Below are 19,541 nucleotides of genomic sequence, written 5' to 3' on the forward strand. Positions count from 1 at the left end.
TGAAAAATGTATACATCTCGTGGTATATCATTGATACAGCGTACATACTATACATATATTCTATATATATATATATATATATATATATATATATATATATATATATATATATATACCTCTCACTAGTAATAATACTAGCTGGTAAAAATCACACGACACCCCAAAATTCAGAATTTGGATAGCAGCCAATTTACGAAACTATCTTCTACTAGCTCTACACAATTCGTAACAGTGCTATCTTTAACGATATCAAAAGTAGATGTATAAATTAGGCTAAACCGAGGACTTGTATCGATTTTCCGTGGAAAAGTATCTTCCCAACAAACGTCGTTAAAGCAAAGAACCATAAATCTGATTAATTCATAGGAAGCTATTAACATCAGCATTAAATACTTCTTGGACTCGGAACTCTTGCCAGTATGGACGTGAGTATGACAGGTTTTGAGATACTTTGCTACAGAGGCGTAGCTATGATATTTTGCGCCCGGGGTCGAACTATAAAATTGGCGCCCCAGCCCCCTCCCTGTTTAATCACATTTTTGAATATTACCCTTGTTTACTTATTATAATGTAACGTTGTAAGCCTCATTTTGGCGCCCCTGTACCTTGGCGCCCGGAGACATATGTACCCCCCTGCCCCCCCCCCCCCCACGCTACGCCTCTGCTTTGCTACTTCATATACAATACGAAATAGAAAATCTCTCTCCGCATTCTATCAGTTGCGGAAGTAATCAGATCTTCTCCTCCTATTCAGACCCCACGTCCAAAGATTCACTTTACGCAAACACACTAGAGCTAATCAAATAGTCGCAACTTCTTAAAATGGATGCAAAATTAAAGATAACATCATATACATGACTATTGTAACTCCTCTTACACCCCGTCCAAAGTAGTTTCACTTTACATGCACATATTAAGAGCAAACCAAATATGTTGAACTGATTACCGTGGATGCCAACTCTGTGAAAAACATTACAGACATGACTGACTGTGTCATTTTCTTTAGTGTGAACGAGATTGATTATATATATAGAAAGAAATTTTCAGTATCTCTACTCAGGAACAAAGTTAACATGGCTTGGGACAAGGTCAAGTACAGTATTATTGGCGGCGTTTATAAATTGATATAAAAATTGAGATAAACATTGATTTATTTGTGGTAAAATAATGAAGTACAATCTGTTTCAGCCAGATAAGTAAGCTGTGTGAGTTCTATTTATATATCTTACGACATATACTCAAATGAAACAATCATGTCATATGATTGATAACGGTAGATAGACGAGGAAAGCAGGAAGACAAAAAGCACCAATAAAGCTTACACCAACCAAATCGACCCTACCCATCACACTTCGTCTTTTATCACCAGACCGTCTATTTCCAGTTTCTCGACATACATACATACATACATACATACATACATACATACATACTGATTCAATGAAAAATAAATATTTTAGGGAAGGTTCATATTTGAAAAGTTTAAGACCTTTGGCTTTGAACGCAACGTCAATTCTTTAAACCTTTCGAAGATATATGTACGGACGATAAAAGAATGTAAATACATAGCGAGAAACATTGAGACAAGAACATGTGGAGATACGTGTCTGATGTGAGCCGTGAATCAGATTTTTAAGAAATACGCACACTTACGAGATCAGAGCTGTGAATCTGCTGATTTTGTTTTATTTTTATTAGATCTATAAACACATTCTCCTAAATTACATAATTGTTCCGTCCCATTTCATTCTTTAAGAGTGTATTATGCTGGCTTAAAAATAGAAGCGATACTGATAGAAATACGTATTTTGGATCGTATGAGATGAAAACGGTTTCGATATTTGGCAGATTTTACATCTCTATCAGAGAGTGAAAAAAATTGTGGAGACAGTGGAACGTAGTAACCTAAGCACCTAGATAGAGAAAACAAGAAAACACCAGAAAATACTACATAATCTTACGGAAGTGCCCTTTTTGCCCAAGTGTATAGACTTCCAGTCGCACTTATTTGATTGGGAGATTCAGTACATTTTTATAAAATCGCATAAGTGGAAGGATTGTTATAAATGCTACCTAAATATATCCAAAATACCAACGCTTGAATTTCCACCTTTCCGGTGCCAGAAAATTGATTTCGAAAGTCTTTTTATTGTTCGCTTTTCTTCCTTCTCATTACAACCCAAAACCAAAGATATCCCCAACATCGGCGGCTGATTCACTCTTTTGGTACTGTGGTAATCTTTAATGTTATTATTTTTACTAGGTTTTGATCGTTACTGCTTTTTAATTTAGTAAACAAAATGTCAGCACACTTTAATATTGAGATTGTGCAGTGTATTACTCAGAGCATTTATGAAATGATCTTCCAAGGAATATTGATCCACGTGGAGCGAACTAAAGCATATTATAGTCGTTTAAGTATATGTGTAATCAAATTCTCAAAAGTGGTATCTATAGCCGAAATTGTACCGATAGCCTACATGACCTGCATGACTTGTACTTTCTATACTCACATATCTTGTTTATATTGAGTGTTTAACTGAAACTGATTTTTTTTTCTCCAAGATAAGCATGCCCTAATTTTTCCTTAAATAATTTAACCCTGTGCAAAGTATAAAATAATTCGGGCGGGGCCTACTCAACCCTTACCGTACTTGTGAAACTCTCTTGAAGCTAAAGCCTTTATGCCATATAAAATCCATTCAGAACATGCTCATCTTATTTGACGTCCTTCTGATGACAAAGTGTGTCCCAATACTGAATAGTAGTAATATGGGGCACCCTAGCGTCAAGGGGAATTAGCATTAAAAACACCCCTGGGCAACTCTAGCGTCAAGGGAAATTTAACATGGAGAAAAATCGTGGGCAACTCTAGCGTCAAGGGGAATTTAACATGGAGAAAAATCGTGGGCAACTCTAGCGTCAAGGGGAATTGAACATGGGGGAATAAAGTGTGGGTCTATCTAGGGACAAGGGGAATTGAACATGGGATTTTTTTTAATTTTTTTTTTAAATTTTTTTTTAAAAAAAGGGGTAGGCAATTGAAAGTAATTCTCTTTTCGAGAAATGTGGGTGGCCCTGAAAAGGGCCTTTGGGTTTATGTTAATATGCCCTTAACATAAAGGGCATCTGCGGCATCTTCTTGTCCTCAAGCTGCGTCTTACTCGAGGGCCATAAATCAGTGTCCTCTTGAGGCAACCTTGTCTTTCTACGTACACTCTTCGTATCCACAGACTGGTGTCTGACTTGTCGACAACGGTCCACTTGGACCGGACATACATGAGCATGTCCGTCCTAAACATCATTGAAGACACAAGGGTGGATGATTCGACAGTGGTCAACATCTTGAAGCGACGAGAACAGGTGAATCAATGCAGTGAACTGCGCATATTTATAGGTAGAGGAAGGATTGAAATGGATTGAGTTCATTCACCAATCCGAACACGCGTTACAAAATTCAGTCAGCCCGCATCCAATCCGAAGAGAGCAGTTTGTGACGTCACGTGGTCTATATAGATTCGCTAGCGCCTGTGTGCAGTCAATCTATGCGACAGTGATTCAACATGACGGAAACTCAGAAAACGATTCATTGGGGTGCACCAGCAGTGGAGACCGCCCAAGGGAACCCGGACTTACTTTCAGAAGAGGTAAATTGGGATTTTGTGGATTTTCTTACCTCGCAAGAATTTGTTCCGGAACCTTCGTTACCTTCTTCATTACCGCAAGTGGAGAATTTTAGACAGAGACAGAAAGAAGAATTGGAGAAATTTATACAACGACAAAAGGAAGCGGAACAAGCTTTTCTCCTACAGCAACAGCAGCAAGAAGAAGAGGTAAGAAAAAAACAAGAAGAAGAAGAAGAAGAAGTAGCAGCAAAGAAACAAGAGGGTGAAAATCAAACGGTCACGGTACTGTTGGACATTTTAGCGGAGTTAAGAAGTCTGAAACAAATGTATCAGACTTCTTTATTACGACCGAAGAGAATACGACCTTCCCGAGCTAAACACGTCAACCCTGTGACTAAGCCTGTCGTACCACCCTTAGTGATTTCAACCAAATCATCATCATCAACAGTACGCAGTCCAGAAGTAGGCCTTGGCCGTGGCAAAGGCTTAAGGCAGTTAAAGTTGATTGCTTAAACTCACCCCTACACCAAAAAAGGCCCTTTTCAGGGCCACCCACGTCTCTCGAAAAGAAATACAATTTCAATTGCCAATAACTCAAAAAAAAACAAACCATTTTACCCCTATAGTACGTGTATATGAGTGCATGAGTGTAGCTTCTTATTTTAAAATCAAAACTCAAAGACACTTACCTTATGTAATTCATTTATTCTTTTATCCATAGTTACAATCCAATTCACAATTCACAACAGATCACTTTGAAAAGTTCATACACTTCTTCTGTCTCCTTGTTTAGTCTCTCTGTTTTTTAAATTTCTTCACCTTCAAACTCTTTTCCTCTTCTTCCTCCTCGCTTTCTTCCCTTCTTCTTTTCTTCTCCTGTTTCTTTTTCATCACTTGTCTGCTTTCTTCCTCTGAAAAATCCCTCTCTTCTTCCGAAGAATCCCTCTTTTCTTCTGAAGAATCCCTCTTTTCTTCTGACTCCTCTTGTTTCTTTTTTGGGCAATCTGGAGACCAATGTCCTTTTTCTTGACAATAATAACAGGTATCTTGACTTTTGTCTTTTTTAGCCCCTGTTTTTTTTTCTTTTTGACGGTCTGGACACTCTGAAGACCAATGCCCTTTCTTCTGACAGATATAGCAAGTATCTTCACTTTTATCTCGAAAGGAAGGAGAGTAGTCCGTGGGCTGGTCTGAAGAGAATTTTCTAATGACCCCTCGCAAAGCTCTGATGAAACGTTCGATTTGGCTAGTCTATTCCATCGTTGTGCTCGGTTAGAGAGTGAAATGAATAGTGAAAGGACAAGACACACACCCTTTTATATACGTTGGTCTGCCATGACTATAAATTAGTCCATGGTGTTTAAACTTGAGTCATTTGACTTTTTGCACTCAAGATGAAACGATCCTATTCATTCGAGAAGAAAGAAGAAGAAAGTAAGAGGCAGAAACGTGATCTATCGCCTCGTACCAGAGCTGAAGTCTTGGCACAAATTCATGCCAGTGATTTTGAAGAGGACATGAGTGAACCAAAATCCGAACCCTCTAAACCAAGTTCACCACCCTTAGACAACCCTGAAAAATACTATTCCATTCGAGAGACAGAATAGCGCTCCTCTAGAAAATTTAGAACCACGGCTTACAATACACAGTGAAGTTTAAAGATTTCAAGGCTGAAGTACCGTTAGAGAAAGCAGAAGGGTTCATCACCGGAGTGTGGGATTCTTTGCTCACCACACTCAAGCGACAATGTCAACCCAAAGAAGACGATCGCTTGAGACTTTCCATACAACACGACGGTTTGAAATCCCCTGTTTGGATAAAGTTTATCACCCCTGCAGAATTGACCACTTCCAAAGTCATGGACAAAATTCAACACGTGCAACAAGGGACTGGACGCAAAAAGATGTTATTGGTGGACGACCTTCGCAACACCAAAACAAGTCTCGTCCGAATTAACAACCCTCAAGAGCCAAACAACGAAACGAAGCAGAACTCCTGTTACAACAAGCTGGCCTGTCCAAAGACACACCCTGTGGCATTCCTGAAATGCAAAAATTGCAAGATGTCCTACCTCCACGCTACACCTTGAAAGTGTACCCTCAAGAAATCCGCGGGCCTCTGTTGTTTCGAGGGAAAGACTTTAAGGACGAAAAATACATTCATGTCTATTATCACGATGACCATTTCGATACCATTACCAGTATCACTGGATTCCGGGGATACAGTTATTACTGTGAGAAATGTGACTATGGCCATAATAATCGAGAGCAACACAAACATTGCGGATCTAAATGCTCAGGATGTTTGGCCTCTCCACCCTGTCTGAGCGAAGGACCAGTGCCTTGTTCAACTTGTCTGCGCACGTTTGTCAGCCCTACCTGTTACCAACAACATTTGAAGACGCAAGGTTCAGAGCAGAAATGTGCTTGTCAACTGCTGAGATTGTGCCCTACGTGTGGACAAGGCCTATGTGCCAATAATGCCAAGGCACACGTATGTCGAGGAAAGAAAAAATGTCACATTTGTCACCACATCGTGGACTTGGAACACGAATGCTACGTGCAAAAATACCAACCCCCACCAGAGAAAGAGGACGGTCACAAGAAGAAAGGCAATTTCATCTTTTTCGATTTCTAATGCATGCAAGAGACCGGCATTCACATTCCTAATTTCTGCGTGGCTCATCGAGCGTGCGAGAAGTGCATTCAGGAACCTATCTTCAGTCATTGCCCTCACTGCAGCAAGATTCCCGGGGGGCGTGAAAAAATCTTTCGGGGACCGAACACGTTAGCCGATTTCGCTCGATGGGTCATAGACCCCATCGACAAGACGTGGAGCCAAGAGGACATCGAACGTTACGGAGATTGTCATCGTCATGTCACGGTGATGGCTCACAATTTCTCCGGATACGATGGACAGTTTCTTTTGAGATACTATACGGAACAAGGTACCGAACGACCTAAAGTCACTTTGAACGAAGCCAAAATCATTTTCATGCAAGTGGGACAAGTGCAGTTTAAAGATTCGATGAGCTATTTGGCCATGCCTTTGAGTCGAATGCCTAAAACGTTTGGAATGACAGAAATGGCTAAAGGGTACTTTCCACACTTTTTCAATACGGAAGCCAATCAACACGCCGTTCTACCCCATTTACCTGAGGCTCACTATTACGACCCCGACAACATGCGTACCGAACAACGAGAAGCTTTCTACGCTTGGTACCAGGCTCACGCCTCGGACCCTTTCGACTTTCAGGAAGAAATGTTAAAGTATTGTCGTTCCGACGTGGACATTTTACGACGTTGCTGTGGAAAATTTCGAGAACTGTTCATGGAACACGGAGGGGTAGATCCTTTGAAAGAAGCTTGCACCATTGCCAAAGCGTGTTCCTTAGTGTATCGACAACAATTCATGCCTGAAAACACCGTGGCTGTCATCAGTCCTCAAACAACCCACTTTGTCAAACGTCAATACTCGGTCAAATCCCTACGTTGGTCACATTACTTGTGCGACAAGGAAGACAAGTGGATTCAGCATGCCCGCAACGGAGGGGGTGAAAAGACCATCGGAACGTATTCGCTTGATGGCTGGGACTTAGAAAACCCCAAGATCGTGTACGAGTTTAACGGTTGCTTATTTCACGGATGTCCCGTCTGTCACCCTGATCGTGGCACTAAAAATCAGTTTTTACAACGAACCATGGAAGACTTGTACCAGGACACTTGTCAGCGGCGCCTAAAGTTGGAACAGGAAGGATACCAAGTGGTGGAAATGTGGGAACACGAGTACGATCACCGTATGAAAACCGATCCCGAGTTTAAACGCCTCGTGGAAAGTTACCAGTTCATGGACCCGCTGAACCCGAGGGATAGTTTGTACGGAGGAAGGACCAATGCCACCTGTTTGCTGTACCAAGCCGACGAAGAGAAAGGAGAAGAAATCAAATACTTGGACGTGTGTTCGCTGTATCCCTACGTGTGCAAATATTGTCGCTTTCCTGTAGGGCACTCACAATTGTTGACGGAACACATCGACCTGAAAAACATTCGACAATACGAAGGTCTGATCAAGTGCAAAGTTTTGCCTCCCACGAACCTATACCATCCCGTCTTACCTCACCATTGTCAAGGCAAACTGATGTTTCCATTGTGCCGTACTTGTGCCGAAACGTGCAACCAAGACCAGCCTTGTCAGCACACCCAGGAAGAACGGGCTTTCACGGGAACCTGGGTCAGCGTAGAATTGTTCAAAGCTCTGGACATGGGATAACAAATGTTAGAAGTGTACGAAATTTGTCACTTTCCCAAGACACAACAATACCACAAGAGTGACCCCACTCAGAAAGGCATTTTTGCTGTCTACGTGGATGCCTTTTTGAAACTGAAGCAAGAAGCCAGCGGCTATCCTTCCTGGTGTCACACTCCCGAAGACCAAATACAATTCAAAGAGAAATACTATGAACAAGAAGGCATCACTTTAGACCACATCGAGAAAAACGAAGGCAGGCGATCGTTTGCCAAAGTGATGTTAAATTGCTTGTGGGGTAAAATGGCACAACGACCGTGTTTACCCAAGACGCAATATTTGACAGAACCTTCCAGCTACTTCCAGATGATTCACGACAAAACCAAATACATGAAACACGTGGACGTCGTTCGAGAGGATTTGATTTTGGTCAATTACGAAGAAGATCTGGACTTTGTACAAGACGACCCTTTTGGAAATGTCATCATTGCGGCTTACGTGACAGCTCATGCTCGCTTAAAATTGTACGAAGCTTTAGAACTGTTAGGGGAACGCGTCCTGTACTTTGACACGGACAGTTGCATTTACATCCATCACCCGAGTCAACAGCACCCTGACATCGAAGGAGACCGTTTAGGAGCCTGGACAGACGAGCATCCCGACGACAAGATTCTAAGTTTCGTCAATACCGGGACCCACAAGGAGAAGTGCACACGACGTGCAAAGTGAAAGGACTGACTCTGAATTATCGTACCAGTCGTGTGGTCAACTTTGGGGTATTGAAAGAAGCCTTGCAATCCGGAGAGGATGGAAACTTTAAAGTGACCACCTATCAACCGAACAAGATTGTACGTTTGCCCACTCACCACATCGTCAGTCGGCCCTTGGAAAAAGTCTATCAAATCGTGTACCAGAAGCGAGTGCGACTTCCCAATCATTTCACCTTACCGTATGGACACGTCGGTATTGGTCTGTATATAAAAAGGAACCCTAGGCAAGATCGATAGTTCATTGTGACTACCAAGACCGAGCTAACAAGATGAATACTTTCAGAGAAACACAAAACAAGTTGTTTAGAAAGGCACAATTCAAGTGTGGGGCTTCTGAATTGGAATGCGATTGTGAGCCTTGCGATGGGTACGATGCTGTACGTTGTGACCTTAGCGATGCCGTAAAGCATCATGGGAACTTTAGTGTCACTGCTCCAATAATGGAAAGTGATGCTGTGCGTGTCAAACCTGAGGGATGCGAAAGTGATGCCGCTCGTCCTCTTGGACATTTTACTGGGTTTCGTTTTAAAGCGGAATGTTCACCTTCACGTCTACCTCCCTACGGATGTCATCCAGCCCTGAGGAAACTCCTGTCCATGTCACCTAACCTTCATCGAAACGAACCTGTGAAAGACGAATATTCGTTTCCTGTGCGTTTGTCGGAATACTGCGACTTTGAAAATCGTCTTCAATCGTTCAAAGGAAAATGGCCTAAGTATCTGGGAGGACCGAACCCCGAAGAATTAGCCAGAGCCGGATTTTTCTACTTGGGCGAAGGAGATAAAGTCAAGTGCTTCAGTTGCGGTGTGTCACTTCATTACTGGGAACCGCAAGAGTCGGCCTACGTAGAACATGCTCGATGGTCACCGAATTGTCATTACTTACCCTTAGTGGGACCGAGACATTAAAGTAACTTACCATGTCGTTGACGAAGAAGAAACCAGTTTGGCTAGGAGTCAAATGTTGGACATCACCGAGACCAGTATTTAAACTTCATTTCAAAAACGATATTGAATCATTACCTAAAGAACTGCAAGGGAAGATTTACAAGGAAGTTTGGCAGGGACTTGCCAGAGTGAAATCTCAATGGGTGACTGTAGAACTTTTGTGCCGAGAAATTCACAAGAGGAAAGTGAAAAGAGTCAACCAGTGTGTTAGATTCCTTTGGGTCAAGTGTGCATTCGTCCTATTGTATTACTCTAGACCGTTTACATCAAAAGAGTTCAGTGACATTCTTGGACGTTACCCTGCATGGCAGTGGTCAGAAATTACTCACTATGTGGATTACTTTTGCTCTAGGAGAAGATTGTGAATTGAACGGACTGACCCATTCATGGATACTTTGCTAGAGAACATTCGTGTTTTGCCTGTGGAGTTGAGAGAACGCATTTACCGAGAACTGATCAAAATTAAAGTGAAACGCAAACTCAAAGTTATTGAACCGTTTTTAAATTATGCTCTGTTCCAAAGTACAAGAAGACTGATTATGAGTGGATATTACATCAGCCACAAGGGTAAACGAGGCTATTGGCCACCACCCAAGGATTCCAAAAACAGTGTATATACTTATGGATACTTTAGAAGAGAACATTTTGGGCTTGCCTGAGGAGTTGAGAGAAAGGATTTACCGAGAGCTGGTCAAAATACAAGTCAAACGTAAAGAACAATTGCATCCGTTACGTCGCCAGATCTTTAACCACTGGTACCTGAATGGTGTAAGAGGACTGATTCGTCAGAAATTGTTTCAGTGGTCAGACCTTGTTAGTGAGTTAGTGAATGAACGAAATGTTCATCATTTTGGTTACTTCGAGATTCACCTAGAGCAACGCATTGAGGAAGACGAGTTAAAGGATTACCAACATATGTTACGTGGAATCTGCTTAGTGGAAGAGAAAACTTCTAATCGAAGTTTGAACTGTAGGTTACAGTATTCTAGATTTCCTACTGGAGAACGAAGATGTCTGGGTAGAATGTACGTGTATTGCTTCCGAAAAAAAGAGAGTACAAAAACAGGAATCCATGCCACGGCTTATGTCACAAGTGATTGAACAGATTCCGTGGAAGGAACTCAATGACCATATTCAAACCGTGGATCATTACCATCGATTATTACAAGAACTGTATCCATTCAATTTGGGTCGACAAGTGGTGTGTGTCTTAGTGATTTCGTTTACCAGCCGATTCTTTGTGGACTCTTTACGATCAGTACTTACCACCCAATGGCCTTAAATGGTCACGAAAGACTCCTTTTGCTCAAAGCCTTGCGGTTTCATCTGGATACTTCTCGACCTCAACAGGAAAAAAAGATTCGTCAACTTTTAGCTACCCAAGACGTGTATGACGATGTGTGTGTAGCTTGTGACTTACACCCTCATTGGACAGATGTTCGTGACTGGAAAAAGGGGGGTTTTGAGGCTTGGACCCAAGAAGTGGCCCAGTATGCACAAGAGTTGTTCAAGGAAAAAAGTTACTTTTCAACCTGTGTTAGTGACAGTGCCAGAAGAACCCGTCACCGAGAACAACCACTCGCTTCAGGACATGACTGTCATGGACATTCCTGAAAGGTCATTCCGGGAGGACACTTGTGTGACAATACCTCATGTAGAGACTGTAAGAACATTACACACTGTCCCTAGGACATCTTGGTTACCCAAAACATGGTTGTACAGAGACTTGTTTATATTCCACTTTGATCGTTTTGATGTGTTTTTTATTCCTGTACATAACTATTTGGGTTTTATGTATTTTTGTCTTTCGTGTTGTTCATATTTGAAACATTCAATAAACGTGTCCTGAAAAAAGTATATAAACTCTTGTCTTGTTTGTTGTCGTGTCACAAGTGACATTTCTCACACTATGGCTACCTCTGCTGTCTCTGCTCCCTCTTCCTCTACTGTCAAAGTCATCGACGAACACTTAGATCGTGCCAGTTGGGAGGCTTTGTATCTTCGCCATCCCTTTAACATGCTCATTGCTGGACCTAGCGGTTCAGGCAAAACCGAATTCGTCAAACGTTTGATCGAACATAAACATCATTTGATCGATCGACCCCCTCAGCGGATCGTGTGGTGTTACAAAGAGTGGCAATCGGCGTACAGCCTCTTGCGAGAAAGTCAACGCGACTCCATCGTGTTTGTGGAAGGCATTCCTAAAGAAGACGACGGCATCGTCTCTGACTCCCGTCAAACCCATTTGGTCATTTTTGACGACATGTTAGGAGAAGACGAAGAAGAAATTAAACTGTGGTTCACGCGCAAAGGGCATCACCGTAATGCCAGTGTCGTTTACATCACCCAAAATTTGTTTCAACAAAGTAAAGCCCATCGCACCATCAGTCTCAATGCGCATTACGTGGTCTTGTTTAAAAGCCCTCGAGATAAATCGCAAGTGCAAGTCTTAGCCAAACAGTTAGGAACGCCTTGGCTGACTCAGACGTACGACGATGCCACTCAAACTCCACACGCCTATTTACTCGTCGATTTGAAACCTACGACCCCGAGGATTTGCGATTTCGTACCCACTTGTTTCACCACTGGTGCCAAGACGGAGGGCCTGTCCTGTACACGTCTCCGTCCTCGACTTAATTTCACTTCACAAAAAATCTATAAAAACCTCAGACACTTTTCGTCTGTCTCACACACATTTTGAACATGACGTCCCTTCAGTCGCATCTTCCCGTCAAATTGATTCGTGCCTTGTATGGCATCAGTCGAGAAAAAAATCCACAAATACGAGCTCGTGTCTTAGAAGCTAGTCTCAAAGAAGTCTTACGATGGTTCACGGTGACGGCACGTCAAATACTCCAAGGAATCATTCAGATTCCTCATCAAACCAAACGCTTTTTCGATCGAAACAAAGTAGCTTTGACCCAACTGGCCGATCCCCGCATCGACACTCAAACCAATAAACAAATCATTTTGAAACCTGGAGGGAGCGGTACTCTAGGAGGGGTCATCATTCGCTCTCTCTTAAGAAAAAGTCCCCAGTAAAAGAAAAGCCCACAGTAGAAAACTAGTCGCAAGAGAGGCACTTCGGCCAGGACGCAACCTTACACTCGCAAACCACGATCTGCCACGGCAGTGACTGCGTCTCCGGCATCCTCACGTTCATCCACTTCTCCGTTGATGACACCAAGAACTGAAGAGTACTTGGAGACGTTGATCACACCAAGAACTTCTCCGTTGATGACCCCAAAAAGAACTTCCCCAGTGGCAGGACCCTCCAATTTAGCGGCAGTGGCTGCTGCTCACAAAGTACCTTCTCCCAAAATCAAAGTCCAAGAAATATCGGGCATGTTACAAAGTTTACTGGATTTGTCCAAGCAAGAACTGGCTCGATTTAGTCCGTTGCGTACCCCTGCACGACGTGTCATGCCTGTCCTCAAACTGATACGACGTAAAGACAATCAGTGGCGACGCGTTCCAGTATAAAAAAGGCCTGTGACCAAGTCGGGGGTATCAGTGTTTTTTGGTGCTCCTGAAGACTCAAAGATGTCACCCTCCAGAAAACCCCAAGGAAAGAAAAGGAAAGGACTGCCTCCTCGTTTAGTCAAACATGGGGACATGTTATCTGTCCTGTCCAAAGCTTCTCCACCTCTACGAAAAAAACTCATTCAATCGGCCTCCAAAGAGGTCATCCATACCGTGTGCGAATGCTGTTTGAACGTTTTGAAAGGCGCGATCCCTTTGTCCAAACACCAGAAACAATGCTTAGGTAAACATCGTCACGTTCTTCGCCAAATGGTTCAAAAGAAAATTCCCATTCGTCAAAAGAAGAAGATGTTGGTCCAACGTGGAGGCATTTTACCTCTCTTATTAGGCCCCATACTGAAAGGAGTCTTGGGAACCATGTTGGGAGGACTGGTGGGAGCAAGATAAAAAGGCCCTCGGAAGTCCCAAGATCTCAGAATCGACCCCTGACAACCCCATGGAAGGACGAAAACTAGCTTTAGTGCCTTACAAACGATGGATGGAATACCATCGTTGGCAAGAACAACGCACCCCGCATTTACCTCCCAATCCCAATCTGAGCGAGATGTCCCAGTTACAACACGAATTGCAGTCCTTGATGGATCGCCAAGATTTGTCCGAAACAGAAAAATCGCAAAAGTACGGTCAACTTTTGCAACGACTGCAACTCTTTCACCAGAAAGCTTTAGACGAAACAGCTCTACCCACTCTGAAAGATTTTAAGACCTTGATGAAAAGTTCAGCACCATCATCACTACCACCACCACCACCACCACCACTACTACCATCCCCAGGGGTCACCAGAGATGCTACCCCACGAAGGCCTGAGGAAGAAGAAGAGATGCGAGAAGTGTTTCAAACACCGTCGGCAGCTCCCATTTCGAGTAAGATTACAGCATCCTTGTTGACCCCGTCCCCCCACCCCAACGAGAAGAAATGAAAGCTTGGGTTAAAAAGATGATGTCCTCTCCTCCTTCGACAGAAATGAAAAAGAAAGAAGGGAAACCAGAAGTGAAAAAAGAAAAGAAAACCAAAGCCATTCCATTACCACCTCCACCACCACTACCTTCGACTTCTACTCCCGTAGCCCATCGGACACGTAAATCCGTTTCCAAACCACCCTTTCGACCCACCCAAAGTAGCATCACCGAAGAGTGGGTGACTTATTAGCACACAAACACACAAAAAATGGAAAAAGTCTTAGCCAGCATTTACTACGATCCCTCCCATCCTGCAGGTTACGCAGGAGTTCAAAAATTGTATCGTGCTGCCAAAACTCGATTGAAAAGTCTCCGTTTACCTCAAGTGCAACGATGGTTACAAGAACAAGCTACCAACTCTTTACACAAACCCATTCGACGCAAGTTTGCCAGAAGTCGCACCCGAGTGGAAGGCATCGATCATCAATGGCAAGCCGATTTAGCCGATGTCTCTCATTTGGCCAGCTACAATCGTGGCTACAAATATTTGTTTTGTCTCATCGACGTCTTTTCCAAATTTGCCTGGGTCGTGCCCTTGACTTCCAAATCGAACAGCGAGTTAGTGCGAGCCCTGCAACGAGTGTTGAAACAAAGCGGTCGTCACCCTCTTCGATGGCAAACGGACAAAGGTACCGAATTTCTGAACCAAGCTTTCCAAAAAGAATTAAAGAAACGTGACATTCATTTTTTTACCACCGAGAATCCCGAAACCAAAGCCAGCATCGTGGAACGTTTTCAACGCACTTTGAAAGAACGCATGTGGAAATATTTTACGCATCACCACACTCTGAAGTACATCGACATCTTACCGCACCTGGTGCAAGCGTACAACCAATCTTACCATCGAAGCATCGGACGTGCCCCGCAAGAAGTGACTCCCGACAACGAAGTGTTGGTGTTTGAGCGCCTGTTTGGTACGTCCCCGACGAGGGCTGTCCCCAAGAAAAGTGGAGAGTTGACCGTAGGAGATTGGGTGCGCATTGGCAAAACCAAACGCACTTTCGACAAAGGTTACTTACCTAACTGGACGACCGAATTGTTTCGCGTCATTGGACGAGTGCATGGTCGTCATCCTACCGTCTATAAATTGGAAGACATGAACGGAGAAGTGCTCAAAGGAACGTTTTATTTGCCCGAGTTACAACGTGTCACCAAAAAAGAAGACGACGTGTACGACATCGAAAGCATTCTCGAACGCAGAACCCGTAAAGTAGGCAAACGACGTGTCAAAGAAGTCAAAGTACGTTGGAAAGGATATCCACCCAGTTTTGATTCTTGGATCCACGCTTCGCAAGTCATCGACTATAAAAAGAAGTGACCATCATGCCCTTTCACACAGACGCAGCTACGTCGACCACTCCTTCTTCACCCAGTTCTTCTGTGCAAGATTTACAAAAACAACCCTTGTGGGTGTGGTGCGGAGAACGTGTGCCTAAACGCAAATCGTCTTTTTCTGCCAAATCTTCGTGGTGTATTTTGTCATCGGGGCAGCCATTGCCAATTTGAGTTTGCAACAAGGAGACAAACAATTGTGGACCATTTTATTGAGCAGTTGCATCGGTTACCTGCTTCCTAATCCCTCCCTTAAATTCTCTTCCAACGGGAACCACGGGAACCTTGTGTCCAGTGCCAGTGCCAGTCACCACTCCAACAACAACAACAACCACAACCAGAACCCCATTTTCGGACGGAGACACGCCTTTGACGTCCAGTAACCACTCGGACAGCCACAGAACTCTGGAATTATGAGTCACCAAAACCAATTTTACTTAACCTTACCCAGTGACAGTTCCATGGAGGTGTTTCCCCACAGCACGTTGTGCTGTTACACGGCCAAATTACCTCAGGGCATCCCCTTAGATCACGAAGCCCATTGGGAAGTGGCTTTAGTGGAAATCATTCACCCGACCCAAGTCTTCAATGTCCTTCCCAATCAAAATTGTTTTGATGTTGAAGTTCATGACGAGCAAATGCAACAGTGGATGGATGGCAATGTCAAATATGACAAGAAAACCCGTACACAAAATCAAAAGTACACCACCTATCACTTGTTCATTCCCCCAGGCTATTATTTTAGTGGTCAACATTTGGTCAGCACCATAGCCACCAGGTTTAATGGCGTGTTCCTGAAAGCTTTGGAGCATGTCAACAAAAGTGTCACCATGGAGTACCACAAAGCAGCTCGTCGCTTCTCGATGAAATTTGAACGGAGTAAAATCGTGTCCATTTTATTTTGTCCTGAATTGTTTGACATGTTGGGCGGAGATATGAACATGAGAATGGCCATGATGAAGAAAAACGAATTACACATCCTTTACGACAACGAGTCTTTTACCAAGTTATTTCGTACCCCAGTAGAACTGAATTAAGGACTGAATTTGATGTTCGTGTATTCCAATGTGGTGGAGTACAACGTGGTGGGACACACCTCCGTGCCGTTACTGCGTGTCATTCCTTTCAAAGTGGATTCTGCCACGAACGCTGACGAGGAAGTTGGAAACACTTACCACGTCCACCGCGAATTTGTCCATCCTCACTATTTGCCCGTCAGCAAGTCGTATTTGGACACGGTCAACATTACTATTAAAGGAGATTTGGGACAAAATATTCCATTCACCAAAGGAAAAGTCACGGTGAAACTCCATTTTCGAAAACGGTTTTCTCACGACTCTTAAGTCATGTATCCAGTGTACCGAGGGGTTGCTCGACAGCGAGGACACGGTTTAGGAGATATGTTAAAATCGGCCTTTCGTTCGGTGGCCCCGGTGTTGAAACCGATGGTGACACGCGGATTGCACGCCTTGAAAGATGCGGCACTGACGCAAGGCAAAGAATTTCTCCAAAATGTCATCATCGACAAACAAAACCCTAAAGAAGCCTTCATGAGGGCAGGCAAAAATGTCTTGCTGCAAACGGGCAAAGACATTTTAGGCCGACGAGACACACCTATAAATGCCCTGCACGCTACCGAGTCAGGCATTCAGCAAGGACAAGGCAGAAAGAGACGACGAAGAAAACACCCTTTCACCAGACTTCACACTTCTAAAGCTAGAAAGGCAAAGAAAAGAAGAACCGTTCGAGACTTAGACGTTTTCGATTATTGAGACACAGAACAAAATGATGCACCGAGAATCTTGCGCTTGTTCCAAGACGGAACTGGACCTGTTTGCCATGCCCCCCACCATGATGACCATGCAAGAATCCCAATGGGTGGAATTTCATCCCGTCTCCTCATTGGCTGATTCCGCTCCCATCGAGTTTGAAATCAAAGGACAGCCCGAAGATTACATCGATCTGAATAGCAGTTACTTGTACATGAAAGTCAAAGTTGTCGATGAGGACAATTCACCCCTAGATGGCGATGAGGTAATAGCTCCCGTCAACAATTTCATGCATTCCTTGTTTAGTGGAATGGACTTGTACTTGAATAACAAACTAGTCAGTAGCAGCATGGATACTTACCCTTATCGAGCGTACCTGGAAAATCTCTTGACGTACGGAATAGACGCCAAGAACACCCATCTCAATGCCTGTGTGGTATGGGAAGCTGACGATGCGGGCGAATTTGAAACATTCGAAATTAATACAAAGAATCCACACAATGCGGGATTTGTAGAACGAAGAGACAAAATCAAAGACGGACAGAGTTTAGAACTGATGGATCGTTTGCATTTGGACATGTGGTTGCAAGAAAAGTATTTGCTGAATGGGGTGAATGTTCGCCTGAGACTGAATCGTAGCAGTGCCGCTTTCCATTTGATAGGTACTACTGCTTGCAAAACTGTCATCGAGGAAGCCAGGCTCTACGTACGACGCGTGGAAGTGTTACCCAAAGTGGGAAACGACATTAGTCAGACGTTGAGCAGAACGACCGCCAAGTATCCCATACGACGCGTGGAAGTGAAAACTTTCACTATTCCCAGGGGGCAACGATCCATGATCGAAGATCATCTGTTCCAAGGACAGCTACCCAAACGTTTAATCCTTGGTATCGTCGAGAATGAAGCCTTCAACGGAGATTTGGGTAAAAATCCTTTCTACTTTCGACACTTTCAAGTGTCCAAGATCGAAGTCAGTCGCGATGGCAAGACCTTGTGTACCCGACCTTTCGAACCCGACTTTGACAAGAAGAATTACTTGAGGTCATACTTGTCCTTGTACGAAGCTACCGGACAGTTAGGAACCAACACCAGTCATGGCATATCGTACGAAGATTATGCAGGAGGCTATGCTTTGTGGGCTTTTGATTTCACTCCAGACCAAGGCAGCGACGAGGGACATTTCCACCCTATAAAATCTGGTCAGATTCGTGTGGAAATTCAGTTTGCAGACCGAGACCCTGATGTAACGGTGAACGTCATTCTGTATGCAGAATTCGATAATACGATAGAAATCAACAGTTTGAGAGAAGTCATTCTAGATTACTAGAAACCATGGAAGACTGTTATCCCTCTTTACCTAGTGGAGAAACTTTGGAGATGAAATGTGAGGAAACTGTGGAAGAAGAATCCCAAGACAAAGACGAAGAAGATATCATGATCAAGTCAAGATGGCCAGAACAAGAAGCCCATTTAGTCTGCTGTTTTGCCAAACACTTGGTCGAAAAAATGACGGAATTGATCAAGAAAAATTGCTATGGATGTCAAAACGATCATCCCAGTCAAATTCAACACGATAAATGCCTGATGTTGAGTCAAGAAGAAAAATTGGACGAATATCTGAACGAGGCTTGGAGTCTCATCTCGGACGAAGACGTGTGGCACCAGTGGTATAAAGACTTGCGTGAACATTCTTGTCCACCATTAACCACTCAAGAGATCGATCGTATCGAAGCTCTCCTGAATCAAAGTGAGGAGACGAAACGAAGAAATGGTTATTTGTCAGACATTTTCAAGCAAAAAGTCAGGATCGAATTGATGACTTATCATTACCTGTGAAGAAGAAAAAACACACAAAACAATGGATACCTGGGAACTTCATTACCTTTTGAACCACAGTTCGTACACGGCTTCTTGGAATCCTGTCGTCTGTGCTAAAGATGAACTCCCTCATCGCAAACCTCAAGACCATCTAGCTTATGTCATCAACACGGACGGCAGTCATCTCCCAGGAACCCACTGGGCAGCCGTTTACTTTCCTCAAGAAGGATGTGTGGAATATTTTGATTCGTACGGATTGCCCCCTTTGGAAGACGATATCATCGACTTTATGAGAAGAAATGCTCAGACCACCCGATTCAATAATGTGAAATTACAAGGCACAGATTCCTTGGTGTGTGGACAATATTGTGTGTATTTTCTGCATCATCGCAGCCTGGGTTATTCCTTAGAACATTTAGTGACTCATTTTGATCCTCGTTCTTCTTCTAGAAACGATGTGAAAGTAGATCGATGGTTTTGTGACCATTATGCTTATCTTTTGTCTCAAGCTAGGAAACGTAGTGTCCATCAA

General features: G+C 43.4%; 1 protein-coding gene across 1 annotated transcript in view; it reads left to right on the forward strand.

Annotated features, from left to right (window-relative positions):
- Positions 1–278: 278 nt before the first annotated feature.
- Positions 279–19,541, forward strand: part of LOC149803645 (uncharacterized) — a 70,408-nt gene continuing 51,145 nt past the window's right edge. The window contains exon 1 of the mRNA XM_089953390.1: positions 279–425. Within this exon, the coding sequence (XP_089809516.1) occupies positions 420–425 (6 nt within the window). The 5' untranslated portion in view covers positions 279–419. The remainder of the gene's footprint in view (positions 426–19,541) is intronic.

The sequence above is a fragment of the Sinohyriopsis cumingii genome, chromosome 3, assembly GCF_028554795.1.
Source record: "Sinohyriopsis cumingii isolate HCF-2022 chromosome 3, ASM2855479v2, whole genome shotgun sequence".
In the NCBI taxonomy this organism is placed as follows: domain Eukaryota; kingdom Metazoa; phylum Mollusca; class Bivalvia; order Unionida; family Unionidae; genus Sinohyriopsis; species Sinohyriopsis cumingii.